Raw genomic sequence first — 27,263 nt, forward strand, 5'->3', positions numbered from 1 at the left:
CTCGCAACCACAACATAACTAAAATAGATCTTATTCCATTAGAATTGAGTACGTTTTCGTGTTAAAATGTTTGTGCCTACGTGCGTGCAATTCGCAATATTAAATTGCAGTGTTTTCTTGAAATAGACTCTATTGTAAGTAAAAGGAGTTTAGTTTTCTTTGAAGAGCAATATTCTGTGCAACGCATGGAAGTATTAATCATGTGTCTGGTTAATACGTTTCCCTTGCAATGAGGGATGTAGCGAAATTCTAGTCTTCATACACGAAGTGGTGGATAATTGTAGGCCAAAACATGAGTCGTCAGAGAAAAACCACTAATTAATAAGGACGGGTATTTTCGTGAATCAAAGATACATTTTACAAAGCAATATTCCTTTGTGTGAAAGTGGACTTGCCCAGAGATAAGCGAGGCAGCAAACGCCCGTTCTCTTTGTGTGAAAAAAAAACCAGAATTAAAGTTTGTCTAGACAGCGTGATAAACAAAAAAAATACAAGAAGCTGTTCAATAAAAACAAAGATCAAATTCCGAAGTTAAACAAAAAGCAGCGACATACTTGGACTTGATTCAAAACGACCAGTATTTTAACAGGTTTATGGCCAAAATAGTACTTGTTTAAAAAATAGTGGTTCCAGACAGGTTGTGCGGCACCCGATGACTGGTTGATTTTCCTCAATGCCATTGAATGTTGATACCTAATGACACGTGAAATTCATTGGTTCACTGGTTTTAAGTCAAAAGAAACTTCGAAAGTTTTATACAAAATTAATGAGGAATGAATGAAAATATTCGATGCTATATCGAATAACTCAACAAAGATAGAAGATTTGGGGAATTGATTCTTGGCAAAATGTTAGAGTTAAAAGAAAACCGTGTTAAAAATTTACACGTACAGTAATTAACGACGTGATGATTATCGGCCTAATTACCGCAATACTAGAAGGAAGCCCAGTAAGACTAGTTAGTGGTGCTGCATGCCATCTAATAATAAAACAGCTCCAACCAGCACCACGTCATTAGCAAGCTCATCGCGTGCAACTTTCTACCGTTGCATCACCAAAGATATAATCACCTGAATTATTACTGTTTCCTCCAATATAGTATCACCCCCCCCACTTCCCCCTAACCTCCTCACCTCCCCCCTCGTCCTTCGTGTTGCAATCCACAACAATTTGGTACAACATTGCCACAAAATTGGCAGCTTCCACCAATTTGGCAATGAACACCAGAACAATTAAGGTTTATGTTAATAGATACAGTATTATCGAACGCTGGCGATCCCAAACGATTATTTAAATTGAAGCATAATTCATTCCAGTAGATTCTCTTTTGTTCTTCATGCTATACATAATTCATTTTTATTTTGACCGTATTCCCCGAACGAAACAACCAATTTACCCTTGAAAATTTGGATTGCAAAGAGTTATTGATTACACATGCCAACAACGCATTCTATCCTATTTTGGTCACACAGTACGCAGAGGCGATGAAAGTCTAGAGAAATTGATTGTCGTTGGAAACACCGAAGGCAAACGATCGCGCGGTCGTTCTCCAACCAGATGGACCGATCAAATAAAAGACACATCGTCTTCAAAATTCTATGCGGTGGTGAGAGATGCACTGGATCGAAACCGATGGAGGAAAATCATCCGCTCCAAATGTGGCCCTGATGCTGACCACGATCCTCAGATATGAGGGACCGATTAAGAGAGAGATTGATTACAACTGGGTATTAATCACTTTTTATATTTTGTTAGCACTAACCTTACCTGTTTAGTACAATATAAAAATCGATAAAAATAAGTAAAAAGTGGGTCAAGTTGATAGCGTATGTTTACACGCTAACGAGTGTTGAAACACAAGCCAATGTCAAGTTCAACATGCTTTCTGAGGTACACAGCGTGTTACGAGTGCCTCTGTGTTTATAGATCGTTGGTTTGATAACAAACCATTAACAAACACAGACGTGATACTAACATATGATTGATCTATTCGTTTACTAGAAAATCATCTTTTACTTGTATCACTTATCTTTAAATTTCCAAGATCCCTTCAAAACACCTGCCTAACAGTAACAAATACAAATATAAAAAACCATAAAAGGAAACTCAATTATTATGAAAAGCCGGCGGCGATTACGTTGCCACCCGAGCAATGTTATTTTTGGCACAAGGGAAACTCGGATCCCTTGGAAACAGGGCGCTTTCCACTCCGGAATATTTTCATATAGATACAGTTAACGTAGAACAAGTAACTATAAATACTGAAACGTAATCTTATGAATCATCTGCTATAAACATTGTAAGGAGAAATCTGTTGATTAGTGAGATAATTACCATAAACGCGTTGCTTTGCTGCCTGATACATCTGAGCTAATTAAAACGATTGTAATATTTATGATAATTATATCACGGTATTAACATACGTGTTTGTATTCAGGACAAAGACACTAACTGTATTCGGATTAATTTCTAATTTTCCATTAAAATGTGATGTATCTGTATACATCCACCATGTCTGTACCTGCATGGTTAAGTTTAAAAAAAAAACATCTTAAATTTGCCAGCACATTTTATATCTGTACTATTTCCGCTGTACAGAAAACGAAATGGAATATTTGAGGATTCAAGGAGATCGAAGTCTAACTCCAATTACTATAAGCATTTCACGTTTAAGTGCCTATATCTTTTACAGAAGTATCGGTGGTATAGACGACTGTTTACTATAAACTCTTCGTTTAATGGTTCTTATCTCGACCCAGCAAGGTCGAGACCCTCCTGCAACGTGCATGAACTACTGACAGGTACTGTACTGGTGCTGTTTTCAGTAAACTTCACTACTTTAGCGTTTAATGCATAGTTCAGTGTTTGTATTTGCAGAACAATTTCATTAGTTACTACGCAGGCGAACTACAATGACACTTTCGAATTCTGCAAATTTCAATTAACGTAGAGATGTTGCAACGAACTTTGGTTAAATGGTGCGCAAAATAATAGCAACAACAAGTACAGTTACGGAGATGGATGTCCCAGTATCATTGAGATTGTATTTCGCAGAAATTAAAGTAACGGCATTAACTAAACTAATTCCAATCGCAAATCGAATGAAGTAAATGGATTTCGCTCGATGCTTGCCCGGTGGAAAATATTTTGAATTTTCTGATACCGAATAATACTCTGTAGTATTTATACAAGATGGTTTATTACGGACTACTATCATGGAATAAAAATAATAAACACAAAACTATTTTACATAAGTATATTTATTATCACATCCTGTGCTTATCTTCGAATGCTTAAACAGGATTGATAATGATTATAATTAGAACAAAAAAAAAATCCGCGGAAGTTGGTTGACTGTTAGGAAATGCGATTACCAATATATTTCCTATACCGAGACTTCTATTGTAGGTCATTTGGTGGATTGTAGAAATGGAAATATCCCCCGATCCTATACTACTGCTCCTTTAATAGATCCTAATACTAGTCATCTCCTATGTTACAGAATACAACTCCTGCTGCTTGAGATAGATTCCAAAATAGACTTGTAAAGGTATTATCTAAAGTCAACGCTACTCACATAGTATCTACACTTCTCGACAACTCCAACTCTGTTGGCGAAGGTCTCGTTCGTGGCTTCGATATCCAGAGTCCTGGTTTTGAGGTCCAAGACGTTCTTCTGGATGAAGTAGATGTAGTCGACACCAATCATCTAAAAACGAAAATAACATTGTTTGAGGTTTTCCATTTATCAAAATGACCTTTAAAGTAAGTGGATTGATGTTGTCATTGTGGACTAGAGTTCATGCATGCATGGTACAAATATAGTACTTCCAAAACGGAACTGTCCACTTTGGATAGTGTAGTAGTAAACAATAAAAAAACCCCCAGTAGAAAAAAACTAAATAGTAATTATCAGATAATACGCTGATCTGGCAGCCCGGCAGTAAAGACAGACATAAGATGCTAATACAGAAATCTTCTGTATGAAAGTATTTCGTTTGTTTCGTTGTTAGTTCATTGTATTGCTCATTGCCGGTAATTGTGCATCTGTGTTGGGCTCAAAAAACACTTTTTCTTTCTGCTTTTACATTGCATGCAAGATATCTTACCTTCTTAAGAAGATAAGGAGCCTCGACATTGAGCTGGCACCGCCTGGTGGTGAGCCGCTGTGAGTTGTCTGCTGTCCAGCTGTCCTCTGTGATGACGCACTCCACCACCACCGGGATCTGAGGGCAGCTCGGAAACCGCCTCTCGTAGGCCTGGGACAAGAAAAGTACACAATCAGACATTGCTTGAACAAGAAATTATTAGACACTGAATGACGTAAAGTAAAGGATTGCGACATGTTTGTGCATGTTATTACAATTTTCAGAAGATAGTTTGAATACAAGAACATATAAAAACGTTTTTTTTTTGTACAAAATCATAACTCAAAAGAAACAAAATTAGCGCGACTTGTAAGTAAAATAACAAACTTCACCGTTATAGTAAATTAGCGTAATGTCTGAGAATTTCCTAAAAACAAAAGTCTTGTGTTCCAACGATTAATAAACCCTGGCACCATTAATTAACAGGCGAGCCCTACTTTCGCGGCCCAAAATTACCATTACAAGACGCGATAAATATCTAAACACTTATTTTCGTGTTCGAACTCTAAATTCACGGCTTAGATCCTGAGCGGTAACCTAAATAATTTTCATTAACAGCCCCATAACTGAAATCTTTTGAGTCCATCGCTCAGACCTCTGGTAGATTATAAAACGATGAAAATGGAACAAACGGGGCAGGAAAATGTCTGCGTTCCCATTCTGTAAGCACCCCAGTTAAGCCTGTGGCATGAATCAAGTATTCATGTTTATGAACCTCGGGAAGAGACAGAAGTATTATTTTAACCTTAAGTTCTGTTATTGGCAATATTGTTTTCTTACTTTGAAACAACTTCAAGTTATAATAAGTACCTATCCAAGCGTGTTGTTTGATTGAAAACTAAGTAAATAGTTTGAAATTGCTTAAGCAAGAATCTTGGTTTCTCGACTGTTTTAAGTTATGGACAAAATAATACAATACTTTTCCTGAAATCGAACAATATAAATTAGATTATGACACTTATGTAGCTATGTGCGGAGTTTCTCAAGTGTATATCTCCAGTACAAATTAACGTGAACATGTGCATTACCTTTTAATAATCAATCACATTTCCATCTGATTTTACGTAAGTTCCACATAACGCGGTTTACACCTTTGGTTTACAATTTTTACGATCTATTGTGGCACTTTGAAATCGCTGAACTATTCCTTTGTGTCAACAGCTCATTCGTGTTACATGCATAACGTGTGCGTGCATGCATGATGCCTCTTAGTCTTAGTCACATAGGCAGCTAATGTTATACGCCCACATTTTGTACAATTATGTTGCAATCTTTTATCTAAAAGGGGGCGAGATAATTGCAAAGCAGCTGAGACAGTTTTTTATATAACTTCCTTGCATTAGAACAAATTTGCATCTATCTTCAGCTTTATTAACACCACAGAAATATCTTGGTCAATCTATTATCATGAACCAATTAAACTGGTATTATGTCTCAAGTATTAATGGACGGATTTTTTTATTTCAACCGTAATATGTTATGGTACTTCTTTCTATAGGTACCTTGTGCCTGGTATTGTTTATGAATAAGAGTTTCGACAGCCAACATTATAATTTCAGTGCCAGTCGGCATTTAATTAGAACTTCAAGTACTGTAATTAGGTTTCAGAAACTAATTTACATTTATTTTACTTATTAGAATGCCGTGTAAAATTCTACACCTGCCGTCGAATTGCTGTATGGAATCCGAGGGGACTAGTGAAATACCTTTTATGTCTGTTACTATAAAGTTTAATATTGTTTATTCAATTGCTTTATCCCTTTCGTGAAATGTAAAAATGAATTTTTAATGAATGCTGAAGTTGTTTAAATATTTAACGTCAATTGATTCAAGACGTCTGGATATTTATTTATTCAATGTCTTTGGAAGTGAATAATTAATTTAGAGAATTGTTGTATTATTTTATTTATCTTTTACATTTCGCTTTATTATTGTAATAACGAAGTCTGGCTCGAAAACCTATGGCTATATTTTCGATTTATAAGTTAGGCATTTGACCATGCCAGTCTGAAAATTTCTAGCCTACAGCATGTTAAGAAACCAAGAAACATTTACCAATCGACTGCTACACAGCTCATTCCAGATATCTAAGATTACCTATACACATAAAAGTAACGGTCTCGAAAGTCGTAAATATTTGCGATCGAATGCCGTAATCCCACATAATATAAATAGTTGCGGTACACGTAAGGATCATGTAGCGATAGACACGGCTACACGGACACCACTGATACAGACCGCTGTCGCAATAGAGGGGACGATTTGAAACGTGCTCAAAATGCTGCAGACACGAGTGAGGGGTGGAAGTGTAAAAAGACGATAAATCTCAACAAGAGGACATCTTCTAAAGTGCATTTTGAGCGCACATGCGAGGATATTGGATTCGAAAAATAGCCGTGAAAATGCAGAATTATAGCGACGAAGAATTTGCATGTTTCCGAGTGTTTTAAAATGGAGTGCATTGTTTGTCACTGAAAATAAAATAATACGTTAAAAACTCACAAAGATGCAAATTTGAATGCTATATTTATCTTACAATTGAGGCAAAAAATTTACATGACTTGTAATTAGTTGAGCCAAAAATATTCACGAACACACACAACAGAAGGAGAAAACACCAAACGATAAAAGAACTAAGTAAAAAATTTAGACTACTAGCCCAATCAGATTATAGGGATTGTCTCAAATGTTTGATTTGAAAAGTGCCTTAAACTAACATCACCCTACAATTTTTGTACACAAACATAACAAAGACATCAGTGGAAATATTTACCTCTGGAGATACGGTAAACTAATCTCATGCCAATACGATATTGATAGAAAACTTTATTTACTCTGAGAATGAGATGGGAAAGCCATGTCCCTTTTACAAGTGGAAAGTGCCGTTGGGGAATTTGCTGTTCAGATATTGTCAAATGAATATTATTCAAGATGATAAGTTAATTGTGATTTTAAGGAACCCCCTGACAAGCTTGTCTCCTCCTTCACTCCACCTGTCTACAGTTTGAAATTCATTTCAAGGTCGATTGAACCCTAACCAGTCATTGTATTACCGCTTGTATATATTTCCATGTATATGTGAAACTATCAACAATAAGACTTTCTTGTCTATACCTAGTTTTTTTGTGTCACTTTAATTATCACTTAAGCAAATAAGTATTTGAATATTCAAAAGGTGACTAAAAACCTAGTTACTTGACTAAACATAAAAAGTTCGAATTTAGTATTTACAGCTGTTTAACATTCGATTCGATAGATTTGACCTTTACTATAAAATAATTACAGTCTAGAAGGACGTTACTTAGGATCGAGCACATCGAATATTGGAAACATAATAATAGAGGATAACGTTTGAAGATTGTATTACTTTGATATTTGCCTATATTATGTTCATACATAAAGGCGCACCTGTTTTATAGAGGTTTAGGAGTACTTCGGGTCTGGGTAACGAAAAATTCTGGTACTATGGGAACACGGGCACTATGAGCAGCTTTTATTTTAGTTTTATACCTCTCCCGGTACATTTCCGAAAATGCTCATTTATGGAAGGCATTCAAACTTTGTGTTAAACATTTGTAATTAAACTCTGTTACCGGGATTAAAGGTACGTTTACCCTCGCAAATGTAAGTAATGTTTAACTATGAAAGGTAAAACCCGTGTCTATGCTCAAACAAGATAGTCCCTAGCGTTTTCGAGGCGGTGAATTTTTCGGAGATCTTTCCGTTTATTCTATTCTAGAATTTTATTCCCAAAAAAAAAACGGACTAAGGTAATCCGGTTTACTTTCCAAAACCATGTCCATGACATCTTATTCTTTAATATGGTTCTTTTATTGCTTCGAAGAGAACCGTTATGAAATGTCTCCAACAATTCCCTAGGACTTAAGTCTCGAGCCAAGGTCTCTGAAATAATAAGGCAAAAGCAATATTGTAGAACGATGAGTTTTCAAAGTAACTAGCGATAATAACTGTCTGCTTACAAAGAACGCGAGGACAATACGTAGCCCTGCTTTGTAGTGATACAATACAATGGACTGTTACGATGCCCAGTTTATATTGGAAGCTGTTGATGTTGGCTTAGTCGGCTGGAAGAGGAGCAAAGAATCGCGGTGCCAATGATAAATACCTCATAGAGGAAACCCAGAACAGTTATTTCAATTTGCGGTTAATAAAGCTTGTGTATTTTAGTTTCCTGAACGAACTGTTTGGATTAGTAATTAGTTTGAAGTCGACGATGCGTTCCGCATCCTATTGTGTCTTAGAAGACATGAATATCATCACATTAACTTGTGTATACTCGTATTTCATATGCATATAAGCTAAGTTGTTAAGTATTCAACAATTCCAACGGGTTTCCCATCATTGAAATTATGATGGGAAAATTGCAGCTATTCTTTTAAATACGTCATCGAGGACGTTCGACAGCAAACCGTTTCCACAAATCACAGTGACCGCAGAACCTGTGCAGTGACGTCATAGGTAACGTTGACAGTTCATTGTCACCGGGCCAACATGTCCTCTAGGTATTCTGACAGTTATTATCATTTCACGTCACATTTGACGTCTTTGTTCTTGCCTGTGAGCTGTCAACTCAAGTTTCAAACATCAATGGCAAATGTCAGCTGTCTGAGAAATCACATGAAATAACCGATGTGAAGCACCAGTTGTTTGTTCGAAACTACTATTTATTTTTTGTTTCACAGAATACTATTACTGAAAGCAAAGTCGGTAAGTTACTCTGACTATAATAACATCCGAAAAGACAAGAAGGTCAAGTGCAAAGCTCTCCGTCACCCTCGGGATAAATAAATAAAACTTGGGAAAAAAATGGCCACCGTGATAAGATCGAGGATTGTAGACAATATTTTTAATCCGCAAGTTGCTCTTGAGTCAATAGGCACTTAAGGCTTCAGTAGGTATACCATGCAAAGCAAGGGTCTTGTAGACAATAATTTTAGTATTCTAGAGGCGTGCGTTGTATCGTGTACATTTCAGTACAAATAAATCAGAAAGCCTTTGTGATAAAGTTTTATTTTTACTCGTAGAATATGGAACCCCAATAGGCAATATACATAGTCGTTTTTAAATCCCGGATCCATTTTACTTGTAAACCGTGTCAATAGCGAAAGAAAAACTTACAAAAAAAAACGACAAAACGTGAACGTAGAAAATAGCAACAATGGGTCGTAATTCAAGCAATTGTGGGTTGTAGAATCGATAAACACGTGTTATATTACTTTCGTCGCAAAAACGCTGCGACTATGCGACTTGACCTTGGGGCCTAGCATCTGATCTGAAAGACTGTTAAAAAAGTCATACCTTGACAAGTCATAGTAGGTGCCTGTGACATCACGTGATGGCTCCCGGCCATCTTTGGCGATGGGTAGCTCACCGTTCGATTAGGACCAGGCCAGTGCCAGACGTGTTCGTGTTCCACGCGTGCCTCAAAACATGTCAGCACGCTCTAAGGAGACCATTAGGGCTGGTGCCTGTCAGGGCATCGGGATTGTCCGAAAGGGTTACCTCGGCCACAGTACACGAAGGGCAAAGGAAGTGGGTTGCTTTTAACCAGTAAAGTTCTGACACGGAAGAAGTCATTTGATGATTTTCCCATTCGAAAAAAAAACCGTGATAGGTGTTGCAGTTAATCGTCGTTTGAAAGTCGTTTCATAAACACTTTTGAAACTAAAAACAATAAAGAGATTGAACTGTTGACATTGTAAGTAATTCCATTATACGATTGTTGAACTTTTGTTATTATAAAATTAACATTACTCAACGCAGGTATTTAGTATGCAATAATTTGCATGATTATAATTTACACACCTCTTAGTTTTTATACGAGTAACTAGTTATTATTGCAGGACTGTAGGTAGTGGGGAGCTAATAAATTGATGAGATTATAATACACAAAGTGTATGAAAGGCCTTGGTGTTAGATTTCTTAATGATAAGTGATTTTGTTTTCTCGCTTCGTATTGAGATTTAATAAACAGGTAAAGGCAACTGTAATATTGCTTTTTAAATTATTAGTTTTATGTGATAACGGTCATTATTTTAGTTTCAATTTCGTTAACAATAGGCACTAAATAATATTGAAATGTACGCAGATAACCTAATATAATAACAATTTAACGACTGATGACATTTTAATTAATCGCATGATTCACGCCGGTGATTAATTTTATGGTTTCTAATTTAAACATGATAGCGAAAACAAGGTTAATTAGGCGCTGAAGGCAATCGATAACAACAATGAAACTAAGAAAATGTAATTTTAGTTACAATAGGAAAAACAAGCAATATTCTACCAACAATGCTCAAAAAAGAAAATATTAGAACATTCGTGTTGAGGTAATAAGAAAACAGCAGGATTACGAAAACGTGTTTAATATTACCCAACCTTACCCTAAGGTGAAATGAGATTTTCTGATTTCAACACGTTTTTTTCGAAAGATAAGATCCCTCGTTAAGCTTTAATATAAAATGCCACTCAAATAAAATAAACATAAAATCTAGTCAACAAACCCTTTATCATTTATGATACATCTAATAAAAAATATCGCAATCTTCGTAAAAAGAACAGAATGCGAATTTCGAATTCCCGGCGGTACTCGAACGTTCGTGTCGTAACGTAACGATTTCATATCCGTTCGGCCATCGTCGGCCGGCATCGGCGAAGGGCGTTCGAACGTACCAATTTTGAATTCAAATAAATTTTAACTAATTCGCGAGTATGATTGATTGATTGATTGATATTTGACGGTTAAGATTTTTTTTATTTCGAAATTCAGAAATTAAAATATTTGGATCATATTTTTCATTTGATTAAAACATCCTTGTGATGAAGCACAAGAACATTTACCATGCGAAGGTATGTAAATCTGTTAAATAAATGTTCTAATTAATGCTCAAGTTAATGTTATTACCAATATGTTTCTTCCTTAATTTGATTACACTTACGTATTAATACGTCATACTTACTTAATTAACACAAGCTTGACGTAATAGCTCCACGATAACACAGAAGAACAGATTCGTTATAATGTTCATACATATCCCAATTGACTTATTGGAATTTATAATGAGGGAGCGGTTAAGTTCATCATTTTATGGAGATTAAAGAATCCGCTTTGATCAGTTCACGGCCCGTTGGTTTTAAAACTAGGTTTGAATTAAACTTATTACTGTAACGGTTACTGCGAAACATTTTATGCTTGAAATTGATACATTCTTATTCGTTTTGTAAACATTTACTGAAATTAAGTAAGTAATGAGTAATGTAGACATAGTAGTTGCTATGTTTTTGGAATATTACTGATTTCAATATTATTTCTATATTAATTATTTAGAAGCTGGCCCAGATAGCATTTATTTTTATTTTCTTCAAGAATCACATAGCAAACCCTTTCTTAGTGGCAGGTTGTAGGTTGTTTTTCACTATCATAACTTACGTCAATATGTAAGTACACATATTCCTCGATATTAAACAAAATCGATATTATGTAGGTAACATTAGCACGTATTACTTCTCTATATGTATAAAACAGTAACAATGCGTGGGAGCTCAGCATATGTTGTGCCATCGATCAACGTGGACCTCCAGGCTTATTGAATAAAAGCAGTAGTTACATAAAGGAAAAAATCTTTCCGTACAGTTTTAGCCTTTCTTAATGACAAGCGGAATACCTAAACTATTTCTAATGATAAAAAACAATCCAACATAAATGGTGCCCCAACAGGGACCTCAAATGAACGACAACAAATTAATGTCACTTCTCCCCTTCATTCTCAGAATTATAAATGAACACCACCAAACAAGCAACAGTGTAATTAACAAAAGTACAATTAAACGAGTAGTGACATGACGCATGTAATTGTTAAGGAGTTAATAGCTCAGCAATTTACGGTCACGCAACCTCGAGGTCACGTGTTCAAAACTGTTAAGTGTTGCAATGAACCTCAACTTATTTATTTATTTTATTTATTTATTTATTTAATTATCACACTAATCTACCATTACAGGTTACTTAACCTAATGCGGTAGCTAGGACTAAACAAAGGTCTAAGTATTTATGTGAACTAGGGTTTCAAAGATTGAATTATTATGCACATAGTTGCAGGTCTAAATTCCAGCAACTGTTTTAATATGTAATTTTCTTATAATTCTGATATGCATAGGCAATAAGTTAGCCTGATAAACATGCCCATCATTGCTCCTCCTGGAATTGCTTGTTGCTTCATCCACTTTTCTCCTAGATATGAAATCCTTACTATTTACGATTCCCATGTTTCAAATTTCTGTCTTTCCGCGATTTCTTGGAGTTCTCTGAATAAATTGGTTTCCATGACTTTCAAAATCTGTGATTGATTTGTATCTTCTTAAGTCCATTGAATTAGATGCATGTTGTACTTTTATTTTTATTATTTATTTCATATTATTTTGGTTATCAGTTTGGTTTTGGTTATTGACATTGACATTAAAAGGCTTATGCAAATATCCTTAGCTTCTTAGAATAGCCGCTGGTATTATATGAGTACACTCACCACGTGCCTTAAACACTCTTAATGTGTTTTATTCGTGCAATGTAGCTATAAATACCCCAACATGCTAGCTGAAGTTGAACTGAAATAACTTTATGGGGAAAATACCCCTCAAGAAATTAAAATGTAATACTTTACTTCATTTTTTATTAGCTTGTATCCAACAAAGATCTAAGACAAGTATTCTGTCTACTGTGAATCCACGCTTGTCAAAATTTGTCCAAAAGCATCACACAAAAAAGGGCATATAGGTTTTACAATGGAAACGAATAGGCATTTAGGCAGGGAGTGATCTATTGCAAGCCTCAGACAATCACGGTTTCGAGTCCACCCCTCTTCTCTTATACATATTGAGAAGCGCCCTTGCTAAATGTAACCTTTTAACTTAAATGTGTATAACGACACATCAATAAGCACTTAAAAACAAGTAACGTATATACTACTACAGCGGTAGGCAAGGTACCTCCATATCGTTTTCAGAAATGTGTCTACAAACCTTCGGGCTACGAGCCTACGAAGATAAAACACACAATCACTATAAAAGTTACATTTGCTTTCAAAGTTATGGTCATGTTATGTGTTATTCATAAAATTAAAGATATCTGTCAGGTTATAACCGAAAAGAAAACGATTTACTTTATAGGTTTTGTAAAAATAAGTACAAGAATCTAGGGGGATCCTTAGAACGCTCTTTTGATGCCCATGGTTGGATATTGTAAGATAAGAAGCCACGTTGATGTGGTATTGACTGCTGCGTGTGTGTATTTGTAGATATACGGAAGAAGATCAGCTTCCAAACCACTGCGCGACCTTCGGAGGCGGTGATCCCTGTAACATGACCGATCATCGCCAAGGGATATACGATGCAAGTACTACTTTAACTCTACACAAGGTTTAAAATAATGAAGACATAAGCAAATTAAGTTTTTTCTTGTTGTTAGATCATTTATCTGTAAACAAGTACTACCAACATCAAGAATCTTAAATAAATAGATGGGTTCCAATGTATGAAGTAGAAGATAAATACAAAAGAAATATAGCAACCTGATCGTGATAAGAAAAAATATTAGATCAGACAATAATGAACAGTGGCGGTAATAATGTCAACTGATTGGCAGATCATTGAAGCGGTTAAAGCACTTATAAAACATGTTTTACATAACATGCGTGTTTTGCTCCTATATTTAATAACAAAGTGCTCTTATATCATTTATCGTCTTCGTCCATTTTATTACGACAGGCACGCAACGGGTGATGGTAGTTAATTCAATAACTTCATTCATTCATGGGCAGGTACATTTGGGATATTTACTGGATCAGTAATTATATGATAATATATTACCAATAGAATAGAAACGTTTAATGTAAATTCTCCATAAAGATTGTTACTTATGATATCGTAGATTAAAGGGAAAGTGAGCAATAAAAAATGATTTTCCAATCAATGAAGAATGGTCGTGTGATGATTATAAATGACCATTCATAGCCACGTCGGGAACGGTTAAAACTCGAGATGGATGCATTGAGACAGTTAATAAGGAAGTGCACACTTCTATGGTAGCAGCTGTAACAATAGAAACGAGAAAGGAGGAATAGGCATTTATAGGGCATAAGGTAAAAGGAGATAGAATGTGGAGTACCTAATCATGAAATGTTTTGTATTTCGGTAAACGAAAAATTTGGAAAAGCTTTTTGTTGTTGTTTGATGTTTCCTTTTGTTTTTAGTCTTTTATCACGTTATCGAATCTTTGTACATTTGACAGCGTTTAGTATTTAAATATTAAAAAATCCAGTCAAAGCAACATGAAATAGTTTGAGCTGACTATTACACAATTCAAATACCTAAAAGTTTCTACAAGTAGGAACATGAATTTAATTACGGAGCAATTCCAGTAATCTAGTGCGGTAGCGCGGGAAGAGAAAACAGCATACTGAAGATTCCTTGAAGGCAGTCTTGCCGAGCTTCGCAGAAATACCGCGTCACAAAGCGGTTTAGCGATAAATCTCTTAACCCTAGCTATGGATACAACTGGTACACACACATCGCTGAAAATGTAAATACAATATTTCTGATTATTCTATTCCGACATGTTTAAAGGACGTGGCAACTTTAAATTTATAAGAAGAATAAAAAGAATTTATGAATTGATTAATGCTTGTCTTTTGCAATTAATTTCTCTATTCATATTTTTTGGTACTGAATAAAATATTTTCTATTTATAGAATATATGTAGATTAATCTTTCAAAAGCCTTGAGCTCTCATCATCTTGATTGTTTCAAGGATGGCCGTGAAAAATTCCAAAGTTACAAATTAAAATTATTAATTTCCAATTCTGACTGTATAAAATCGAAGATAAGAGAACCATTTTTGTACGCCGTTCTGTTCGTCACTCAGTATTCTCAAGTTATGTAACACGAGACATTTTTTTGTTGTATTTTTTGTTCAAACGTGCCATCAATCGTCCTTTATATCCAGATTCCTATTCACGAGCTTTTATCACAAGGAGCCGCTCTCGGATTCGTAAAAACAAAGGTCTTAGGCAATCTTATGTAATATGAGATAGGCTTTGATATACCGAATAAAGGATTGCTGGCTAATATTAAACTAGAAAGAGTAAAAAATAAACTAAAGAATAGACGACGCATATCCAGAGACACAATTTTTTTTTTTGTTAAAAGCTTTCTTGTGAGGATAAATTACGATCGGCTAAATCAGAATAATGTTCAACAAAATTCTATTCTTCAATGACATTGATTGAAACTTCAAAGTTTTAAAACCAGAATCCACATGCCACATAAATGAAAGTGTGGAAAAATCCTAAACTTTAGCTTTCCATAAACATAGTAATGATTCACAAATCAACGATTTGGCTTCGGAACATACGTTTGACGTCAACTAAAAGTGTTTAATCTTAAGCTTCGTAGTGGGCTATAGTGGCCAGATTTGTATTCACGCGTAAATTTACCTTTTAATTATTTTGCCTTTCCACGATTGAATAACAGTATTTTTTTTCGTTATACAATGTTACAATACCTAGAAATGTACTAAGATAGAAAATGGTGACTGTGAAAGGTAAAACCTGTGTTAGAGATCACCAGACTACCCTCCAAGGAGACTATATATAATCGACTAAGGTGTCGCTAGCTCTGAGGTCCCGGGCTCGATCCCCGGTCGGGTCAATGTAAAAATTCACATTTCTACATTGTCTCGGGTCTGGGTGTTTGTGGTACCTTCGTTGTATCTGAATTCCATCACACAAGTGCTTTAGCAACTTACTTTGGGTTCAGAACAATGTATGTGATGTTGTCCGCATTTATTTATTTAATATTGTTTTCATATTATCATAATGGCCTTTGATTCTCACTCTTTCTCTGAAAGTACAGTGTGTGACCATGCCCAGTCATTAGATACTACAGTGCGGTACCAATTTAGAAAGACGTGTAAGTATATATCTTCTTTCAAATCGATTCATCGATACAGTTATCTTTTAATCTATATGAAGTCACGTGTACGAAATCACGACTCTACATAATTATACATACAATATCGTATACACTCGAAACCATGTATTTTATCTCTGGATCATCATTATGTAAGTAAAGATAAGTGCAGGCTGCGATAAAAATATCTAGTGGTATTTCAAATTCAGCGTAGAGAGACTCTGAGACACAATCATCGCCATGCCAATAGTAGGTAGTTATTTTTCGGTTTAACTTTAAAACGCGCGACGCCTATTACAGACTGAATTTCGCGTGCATTCGTAACCTGGAAAGTGTATTCTCTTAAAGAGTTAATATCTCTAGTTATTATCTATCTTTGGTCTTGTCAAAATTAAGATAAACCAGTCAGCACATATGTGGTTATTGGGATAAGGCAACTGCCAATGAGGACAGGAACGGCGAATTATGGAACAAGGAAGGTTAATGTTGCCATTAAAACTGATTTATATTAAGCTTAATTTTTAAAACGAACTTTTGCATTGATTTTATTTCTTAAACTAACTAGTACATATTCGTTATTCTTATTAAACGAAAAATTAAAAAGATAATTTTAAACATACAAAATCTTCAAAATTGTAAGAAAAAAATAAACAACATATAAATAAAAACTTAAATCGATTTACAAAATCAAACAAACATCAACTCGTGCGCATGTGACAAACATTATATCTTTATCTTTCGGAGCGCCACGTTTCGTCGTAAATTTATCTTTTGACACGTTTATTGACACTTGAAAGACGTATTGTTGTAGCGAATTAGTACAGGTCGGTATGTAAACAATGTTCTAAAGTCACGTTCTTCGGCACGCGGCGAACATCTATCCGTGCTTAATATTATAATTGCGAATGTTTCTGTAGCTGTCACGGCTGTTAAACCAGTTTTAGCGTGAGCACATTTCATTATATCACTCTTTGAATTTGATTTAACTTCGGTAATCATACATTTGCCGCTGAAGAAGAAACTTGGTATTAATAGAAGACATTAAGCCCGCCTGCGCAAATGTTACGAGAGATTAACCATAACAATAATTCAGGAACATCACGTGTTTAATATAAGATTGTTAATAATAAAATATAAGAATAATTAATTAATTCTTAATCAATACAATAATCTTATTTTAGAATCTGATATGTCAGTATCAAAATCAAGATAACTCTGTATCATTTATATCTTAGATTCAATCCAAATTCTGTCTTTTACTCTCGAATCACAAATCGATACTATCTGAATCATTTTGTCAAATCGCTAGCTATGTTTTTGCGACAAGCTACCCCCAAGCTACCAGGTACCATATAATCCAGCACTCTATAACATGCAAATCTGTTTTACTAACAGTGAATATATTTTAAGTACGCAAGAGAAACGTGTCCTATCTCAGCGACGCAGAATCCGACCATGTAGGTCGACATCTTTTAAGATAATTTAGGGTCACCGATCACGGCGCATACCAAACTTGAGAGTCGAATGGTTCGTGGCCAATATCTATTGTTTATAACCAACTCAACTCTGAACTTTCGGGTTATGATAAAGTTTTGGGCGCCAATGAATTCCTCAAATTATTTGTGATTGGGTGTGTTTGATCAAATAATTGTAGTAGTTGGAAGTAGTCAATTTAGGGGTTAAGAGATCAAACCTACAGAGATAAATACAAATACCTATACACCTGCAAATACAAAAACAATTTAGCGAAGGTTGTTATTAGCAGTTTGATTAAAATGAATCTTACTGTGGGTGTTAACCTTCACAAACGTTTTTGAATCAGACGACAAAGGCTCCATTTTAAAACAAAATGGAACAAAAAAGTTTATTTTCTTTTAATTTGTCTCCATTCCCAATCGGGGCTTAACCTTTAAACACAATCAATCTACTGAAAAGTAAACAGTTCTAAAGGAAGGTAACTCACTGACCTTTTATCCAGGCGATTGATTCGAAAACCATTGCCTACAATCAATTTGATCAGGTAATTGCTGAACCTTCGTATTAATTTCAAGAGATTTAAGCCTTCAAAAGTGGTTTTCGAACAGCTAAAGACGAGCCAAAGGAAACACTTGCAAATCCAAAAGAGAATTCTCAATTGAAGTTAGTCAAAGAGAAAAATAAAGAAAAAATGATTAATGACAGCTCACCTAAGAACAAAGTAGACGTTACTCTCAACTCTAGATATCGAGATGTAAAAAGACAAGTTTGTTAATAAGCTAAGATTTGGAATCGAAACATCTAGATATAAGAACTCACGCAACTAATCCCTACGTCAAACATGCACTTTAAATTGCCCTTTAAGATACTCTAATTAGTAGTTTTGTACTTAAATACATGAGCTCTTTTCTCCATGTCACCCATGACCTTACAAGTTTCCAAGCTGGGTCTGACATGTTTATGCTCCACGTTTCTAATCTTGGAAGTAACTTTAATCAAATCGACCTCCTATAAATTAGGTTCTATAAATACGTATGGGAAAGGTCACGATCCCCAGGAGTTTTAACTAACTGATAATATATTAAAGTGCTCTATCAACATCAATAAAGGTAAACAGCGTTTGGTTATACTCCTGAACTTCGATATTCACAAGTAACACACTAACACACAAACTTTAACAAAAGAGCAAAACCTTAAAACATTTTCATTGCAATGCAAATCAGAATTTTAAATTGGCATTTGGTTTTTGCATTTCCATTTGCATATGAGAATCGCGAACAAAAATTACTTCTACGAATGATTAACCAAGGACGGTGATGACTTTAAATTAAATCTTGCAAAACAACAATTAACCATTTATACCTTACGAAACAAATGAAGGCTGGAAAGAATGCCAAAAAATAAATAAACCACTGTTGATACTACTGATACGCTAAATGAACCAAGATTGACTCGAATTAAATTCTAAAATTAAATGGCTTTGAGTGACTTTTGCAATTTCCCAACACCGCGCTAAAAGGTTTCACAAGTTCTAAGCGTACTTGGAATTCTTTGTCAAGTTTCATTCCGAGATATTCATTTAATACCAGAAACCTTACTCAATTTTAAGCCGCTAACAAGTTTAATTACTAAAAACGGGACACCCGCAGGAAATTAGCAGTTGACGTCAAATGTTGTAAGGAAATATCAGTTTAAATAACAAATGAGGATAACTGGGACATGCAAGTACAATATTATGTTTAAAATTTAGAAAGGAAACTTAACTACAGCAGTAAAACAGATCCCTATATAGTCATTCCTAATAGATGTCTCTCTTTTTGTTTCTGCTGTCAATATGCATAGTCAGCAACGATTAAGTCGGATCCGAAACCCGCAGAGAGTGCCCTCAGATTTCATTGCTGACTCTACTATTCTACTTGCTCTGGCTGGATGCGCTTTGGGTGTCGCCAACAAAGTCCGGTGAAGCAGTCGACGAAACCGTAAAAAGAAGTGAAGTTAAAAGTCGACCAAAAACGCGTGGCAAAAAACATCACGTCACTAGTTCATCTTTACGGCTCTAAGGAGAGTTGTCGATATCTAAACCACTCAAATTCGACGAGAATTTCGTCTGAATTACGGGGCTTAGGCCAGCTTAGCGGCATCCCGAGCTGGGAACGCTCGTAAAGAATGTACTCCTTTACGTAAAATACTTCCAACATTGTACTTACATAAAAGAATTGAATGGAGTATGTATACAATATGCTAGAGTACCGCCGATAAAACTCTAGTTTAAAATGCTTATTTCGTTGAGAATTGGCAATTTCCTTAGCTTGCTCGAATGCTGAGAATGGAATATGACTGTGCGCATAGGTGTGGCGGGCAGAAGCTCACAATTTCATCATGGATTTATATTTAATTTAATTTAGTAGATATATCCACCATCCGGGCATGTACGCTAAATTTTACAAACCATTGTACATAAAGAAGCTTACAATGGAGTTCAAATAAATATACTTCCAGAAACTCCAACTAATCAATCACTTTAATCTTAATCTTCTCAAACAAACTGCAATAAATATTTACTTCTGCCGCTTGATAAATATTTACACTCGAATAGTCGTCAACATACTCCATAAACGTTTCACATAGCCCGTACCGGTGCAAACTGGTTAGTGATCACGAAACCGGTCCTCACCGGTTTGCGAAATATCGCAACACCACGATAACAAACCTAGCTATTTGAGAGCAGGCAAAAATTATGATAACCGATACAGGTGCAGTGAGGAAGTACATGTTTGTGAAGTAAATGCAGCAGAAGGGAAGACAGAACGCTTTGTTTAACCAATTACATGCTATCGCCCTCATGTGACAGATCTGATAATGAAGTAAGATACTATTGTTGTTTTAACCTGGACGGAAAAACGATTGTGACGAAGGTCACTCAGAGATCCATTATCACTAAAAACAAACTTCTAGCAAAACAACAAGAACAAAATAATATACTATCAAGATTCAAGAATGAAATGCCTGCAAACTATATTCACAACGACGATTTTGTGTCAATTTTTTCATCTTACGCGACTACAACAGTCAAATTGTAACAAAGATAAAAGCAGTTTATTGACCGTTAAGATAACCCAAAACTCCAAATCAGTTGTCGACGGACACACACGGACAAATATTTTGATTGTGGCATTAATTCAAGTACCTAAAGTACCGACACTTGGCTAAGGCACAAAGGATACAGAACACGTGTCTAGCTCTCAATATCAAGGTAACTCAGATATATATTAAACAGTTATCGTAGAATCAAAATAATCCCGTTGTAAATCTGCGCAGACGCAAGCCGTTTGTTTATTTACACAAGAAACGCGGAGCTCGCTGCATCTATGGATTATACAATTTCAATTTCAGAGATTGTGGCGATTTGATTTATAGCACATTACAATGAAGTGATTTTCCATTCAAAACGTAAATAGTCCGGATTGTAGGTGAAACTAAGCTTAAAATAGATAGTGATTAATGTGACCTAATTATTCTGACCTGCTTGGATTTTGCATAGAGAAGATCAATATCAGTTAATGGCAAAAGCATACTTCCCTTATTAAGTCTACGAGAGGAAATAGAAATTCAGAGAGTTTCTTCACAAATCGAATATTTTAAATTGCTGTGTAAATTAATCGTGGTTGTATAGCTTTAGTTGTTTTAAACAATATGTATTATATCATCTCATTCATATTCATTAAACTCGTTGCACAAGCATTGATTTATTTATCTCTAACTCTAACCTAACGGTTTAGAAATATCATTGAATTTCTAGTCTAGATATTCTAAGATCCGCATAAAATTTCCGCACGCTGATCAATTTTCTGAGTTATTCTTTTTTAGATTAATTTACCTAAAGTTGCTTTTAGAAATCAGCTTCCTATTTCTGTTTCCGGTAAATACATAGTCATTTGGTTACTGATTATATTATTATACGAGATTTTGTTATTTTATTATGAATTAGTTTTGATATCTTTGTTTATCAGTTCTTGTTTACATCCGGAAGTTTTTCTAACGGCGTTGACATACTACATACCATTTTATCTACCATAAAATATTACATAGTATAAAAATATTTCGCAAAAACAATTTTATATCAGAAAATCCAGAAATCCAGACATAAAAATATAAGCCTTTATAGACCGTGGGACATTGCTAACAGGCCCATTAGGAGCGTCCATATTCAGACAGAATCATTTCCGTTTCCTGCCGTTCCAGCCTTTTTCTTGCTAGCCTGGGGAATGTCTATTCACCTTGACCATTAAAAGGCATTACCGGTTAAAAAGATGCCATCGTTAAATACCAAAACCAAAAGCATCTTTGGTATGAATGAAGACACAATTTGTAGTCTTTAAAAGTTTTTCTAATAGAATTACTTAGACAAAGTCTCCAATAAAGGTAGTAACAATTTATTAACATCCTGCCTCAGCTAGTGGGAATCGCTGAGAATTATATTACAGGAAAACATTAATATCCTTAACTCGTACTGCAAAAATCAATCGTTTGGACAAAGGGGCCAACGAGCCATGTGAGGAATATTTGTGAAAGCAAATTGAATGGACATAACATAAAGAAACGTGTTCAAAGGAAGTATTAATTAAAAACACGTGTTAAACGAATGAAAATTGTTTATACTACTGGCGTGCGATAACACCGGGGTTATTAATTTTAATTAAACAAAACCGCTTGATGCTACATGATCATGGCCCCATCGATACCGGATATGTTTACTTCATTTTACAGAAGACATTTTAAATAAAATTTGCAGTGGTATGGAATGTTACGTACAATATAATTGGAGCATTTATTAAACTCTGGATGATCGTTTTGAAAGCATAGTTTCAAACCAGAGAATAAAAGGATAAGCTCGATAGAGTAAATTAATCGGCTTTTTTTGGCAGACCTTTAAATGTAAGACCAAGAAACACAGACCCCTGACACAAAAATATTCGTGTCATTTAAAAACTATTACGCAGTCCTTAAATCATTGAACATTACAAAACGTTTACCCGTGACGGTGTCAATACACAGAAAGTATTTATCAAACGCGAAGCAATTTTGGGAATAAGGTCAAAAGCAATCTCTTCCGCATACCGCAGCAACCGTCCTTGTTATCGGCGTGGACACATCCACCACTATTTTATACAGCAAGGTCTTTTATTTATGTCTAACTCTCATTCTCCTATCATCATCTCATAACTGAGTCTGTATTGAGAAATGAATATGATATATAGCTAGATTTATATAAAGCTGGTCATTAGAATAACATTTGTGTTGAAAATAATTTGGGCGCACATTGATATTGAGTATTCCGGAATTGATAAACATAATTGGTAATTATTGTGTTATCGTTGAACTAATTTCTAAATAAGACAGCATCGACAGCTGTTTACGCATTTAGAAATTGGAACAATGATAAAATAATTACGATTAAATATGAATCCAGAAGAATTTGCGTATCCCTCAGTTTTTTCCGTTCCTAAACATTCACTAATTCATATTTTTCGGTTTTTAGTATACGCTTGACCTTTTTGGTACACATCGTTTTTTTCCAAGGCTCTCGAAGTGACGGATACAAACACTCATTTAAGCACTGGATGACAGTGTTTTTCCGGCTAGATGTGGGCAAAACTTTCACTTGTTATTTTAGCGGACGTGGTAAGTGACCTTTTGGGGTTGACCACTCCAAAGTCCGAGCAGCAACGGCTCTTGTCGTAACCTAATTGTCCAGAGCAACAGCGATTAAGTACCCTTAAACCCTAAGAGGGGACGGTTTAACGAACTATGGCGCAGCTCAAATTTTAGAACTGCAATTTACATTACATACTCACGGATGTGAATATTTATGGCGATGTGGTAATAATGGTTTCAGTATTCATTCATAAAACTAAAGTCGAATGATTCAAAACCAAAAGTTTTTATTTTAAACAGGCTCTAGGTGAACAGTTCCAAAATATCCTTTGTTGACGATGATCGCATACTACATACCAATAGCATGCACTTTACCCCTTCCAGCTCAAAAACCTAAACAAGACGAACAACATCGCGTAACCATAAATTCACGTGTCGGCCAATAAAATAATTAACAGCATAATAAATGAGTAATGTTTACGCAAGTGCACGTGTTGTGAGACGTGCGAAGTCACCTACAGTAGCACTGGTATTGTCTGGCTCGTTCTATTGAACTTTAATTGTTAGTAGCCATGACTGTACCACGTGAGACCTTGGTGCCTCGTGAGAACTTCTTGAACTTGTTATCCAAAACTTTGAGATTACTAATTACGTAAAAAATTACGTAATTGGAATTGAGGGGTATACTACCTTAGATTTCTTGAAGCCAACTAGTTAGACACTATGCTTGCCTTACAAGGGGTGCCTGACATTTTTTGGACATAATTCTTGGAATCTCTGTAGATATTCGAACTTCTAGTTGCCGACAAGATTCCAAGAGGCTACAAAATATTTTTCAGAGAATCATTTACGTCGGTCATCCTCTGAGGTTCGTCCTATTTTCGTGTGCCATTTACTAAGGTCCCGTGTCAATTTGAACCAGATGCGACCCGACACCTTATTAATATCGTCAATCGCTCATGTTCAAGGGATGTAGACCCGCATAAAAAGATAAGCTAGAGAAAAAAGAAATCGACCTTTGGGAATTTCGCCAAAAATATTTCTGTAGACAACGATCGACTAGTTTTATGCATACATTATAGTCTGGTTTCATAATATATTTCTAGGAGTGTCGTAAACGAGCGAGTGTGTCTTCTAGGGTACACAGATAACAGCATTCCGAACTCCAATTAGTTATACCAGTGACGTAAGTACCGCTCACATAACTATTGTTATTATTTAACAAATACATAATGTACATTGACTCCATGTACTGGTCCACATGAGTCAGTGAACGGTATTTAGGATAACACACAACTTGACTCAACAATAACAATTTGAGGACAAATGTACGAACCTTGTTTGAGCATATGAAATGTTAATCTTATTCAGCCATAAAGTAAACGAGAACAGAATACAAAACCTCGGATTAGTTTCAGTGGTAGAGCAATAAAGATTTAAATCAAATTAGCCGGCAAGATATTCAAGAATCGTTGTGTTCATTTAATTCTAGATTTTATATTCCCTAGAGGCATGGACTATATCACCCTTTGCCCGTAAATGTAATTAATCCTGCGAAGTATACAGAAAATGTATTGCTACGTTAGAATAACTTAGGTAACGATATATTGCCAAAATAGCAGTTATGATGAAAATCTTACTTCAAAAAATTAACGTATCAAGATCTTAATTTAATAGTAGGCCTACAAAATTAGATGACCCAATTGGCGCAGAAATATAAGAAATAAACGCCTGGTTATTTGTAACACCACCCACGGTACCGCTGATAATCTGATTACTTCGAGGAATAATATGAAAGCATAATCTTGTTCAATCTTAGAAACAAATATGGGATGAACTTAAGCTGGAGTGTTTGGCTACAAGCCAGGACAATTCGGTCTAGATATGAATAAACACGGAGAATAATATGTTTTTTTGGTAAAGATAAACTATGTTTTTGTGAAAAATCTCAGATTTGCGGTATCAGTAATGTTATCAGTAGTAAAAATACCATATGACAAAATCCTATGACCAGAATGAGGTTTTGATAAAAATCAATAAACAAACCAACAATATCTAAAAATACAGAGATTAAACGAGGTCCAATCACCTTGAAACAACATTGTTTTAAGTCTTATTGATCGGTCATCGCTACCTTCAAAACATGTTTTGGATGAAAACATAATTCGATTAGTGTTAACGCAATTGTCGGAGTGAAGAGACTTTATGAAAGACTCGGATTGATTCCGTCAAAGGTTTGCGAAGTGACTTTTATTGTTATTGCATGATGTTAGTCTCGCACGATTTTATGGCGGTGTATCCCATTCAATAGTTTACCATTGCATAGCTGCATCAATCATCGTTGATATGTTCTCGTGTGAACTATTTTATAAATATTGATGGTGTCCTTATCTTTAACGATTTTCACTTCACTTAGTATTCCTGCTTTAAAAATACTGTAAGTCATCCAATTTTATTCTTATACTTTTTCTTTTAGAGTATGCTAAAGCGTACATTTGAAATGAGAATTTGAGAAAGAAAAACAGAGATCATTCAAGTCTACCTTCAAACAAGGTCAAAGAGATTAGCTAGATAACGACATGACAAACAAAGAAAATCGCTATAATATTCGAGTGAGATACAGATACCATTTCTGTGTATCTAACAACATCTATACCACAGCTGGGAACAGTGTCCGTTACACGATATCCGACAATAAATCTCACAACTTGTTTGTCTTACAAACAATAAGAATGATTCACAATATTTTGGGGCCACTCAGCAAATCATTAGGACCACTACTCGTTTTCTCAGCAGTTCAATTGTTTCCACAATCAAAAGACTGGGTTAAACCTGTATGCCTCAATCCGGAAAACCGACCTTGATTTAAGATTACACCCCTGAGAATTCGAAAACACTTTGGCGACGCAATTTTGTTCTTAATCCTTAATCTGGTGGTAATCTTGCACGATCCTTAAGTACAATCGTTTTGTCACAATGCACACTTTGCGTGTATTATGAGCAATACGCCGAGTATCTTCGACACGCTAAATACTCGTAAACGTGAGGCTATACATGATAATTGTAAAATGATACCAACATGGAATTTACAAGCTTACGATTTCATTGTAGGACTGAGGTTTGTCAATATGGAAGTCACGAATTTCCGAACCGTATTTAAGCATATTATTTGTTAACATGCGCATCTATTGTACTATATTACTGTAGACTAATTTTGTCATGCAACAGATCTATCATAATCATATCAGTCTAGAATCGTCTGATAGCCTCGTCAGAGGTTTGAAAATCTTAAAGTTTTTAGTGTATTAGAATAATCACTACACTTTCATTTGACTTTATAAAAGATTTGTAAGATCTAATTAATTATTAAAAAGAAATCCCTTATAACAACTGCAAAGTAGTTCAAGAAGAGGTATTTTTTAAAACCATTGATAACATAGTTTATCATGAATATTTATAGGAAAAGGAAAATGTTTTTAATCACGGTAAAAAACTTCATTCACAACGCGCTATCAGCGTGAATGGTTGGGAAGCTTCCATTGAGTAAAACAATAATAAAATTATAATAGCGGTGAGATAAAATAGTTTTATACAGTCCTGCTTACTGGGTCATGAACGATGCCCGACTGTATGGCGCCCTACACCTCATGGACACTTCGAAACTCCTTGAAACCTATATGCTAAACTTTTTTGGCGATATTTCGACAGATCTATGACGCCGGAATTCAAATGCACACATTTGAAGAACAATGAGTTTTATCCTTGTTTCAGATCAAGAGTAAAGTATTTTTTGTTGTGATTAGTTACATAGCATCGAGAGTCAATAAATCAAATACAAGAATACCAGAATACAAAATAGTATTTATCAGAACTGCATTTACACTACGACTTCATTTACAAGAACAGTTCTGAGGGTCTAGCACTACGTCTTAAACTTATTTTTGAAATTATTATGGTTGTGGAAGTGGGACAGCATAATACACTACGTAGAGCGGCATC

General features: G+C 35.2%; 1 protein-coding gene across 3 annotated transcripts in view; it reads right to left on the reverse strand.

Annotated features, from left to right (window-relative positions):
- LOC113501823 (protein real-time) overlaps positions 1-27,263 on the reverse strand; it is a 55,971-nt gene that overhangs the window by 25,694 nt on the left and 3,014 nt on the right. For all 3 annotated transcript variants that reach the window (XM_026883104.1, XM_026883103.1, XM_026883105.1), the window contains exons 2-3: positions 4,110-4,259; positions 3,578-3,709 (exon numbers count right to left, since the gene is read on the reverse strand). In XM_026883104.1, the coding sequence (XP_026738905.1) occupies positions 3,578-3,709; positions 4,110-4,259 (282 nt within the window). The remainder of the gene's footprint in view (positions 1-3,577; positions 3,710-4,109; positions 4,260-27,263) is intronic.

This window comes from Trichoplusia ni, chromosome 16, assembly GCF_003590095.1.
Source record: "Trichoplusia ni isolate ovarian cell line Hi5 chromosome 16, tn1, whole genome shotgun sequence".
Lineage (NCBI taxonomy): Eukaryota > Metazoa > Arthropoda > Insecta > Lepidoptera > Noctuidae > Trichoplusia > Trichoplusia ni.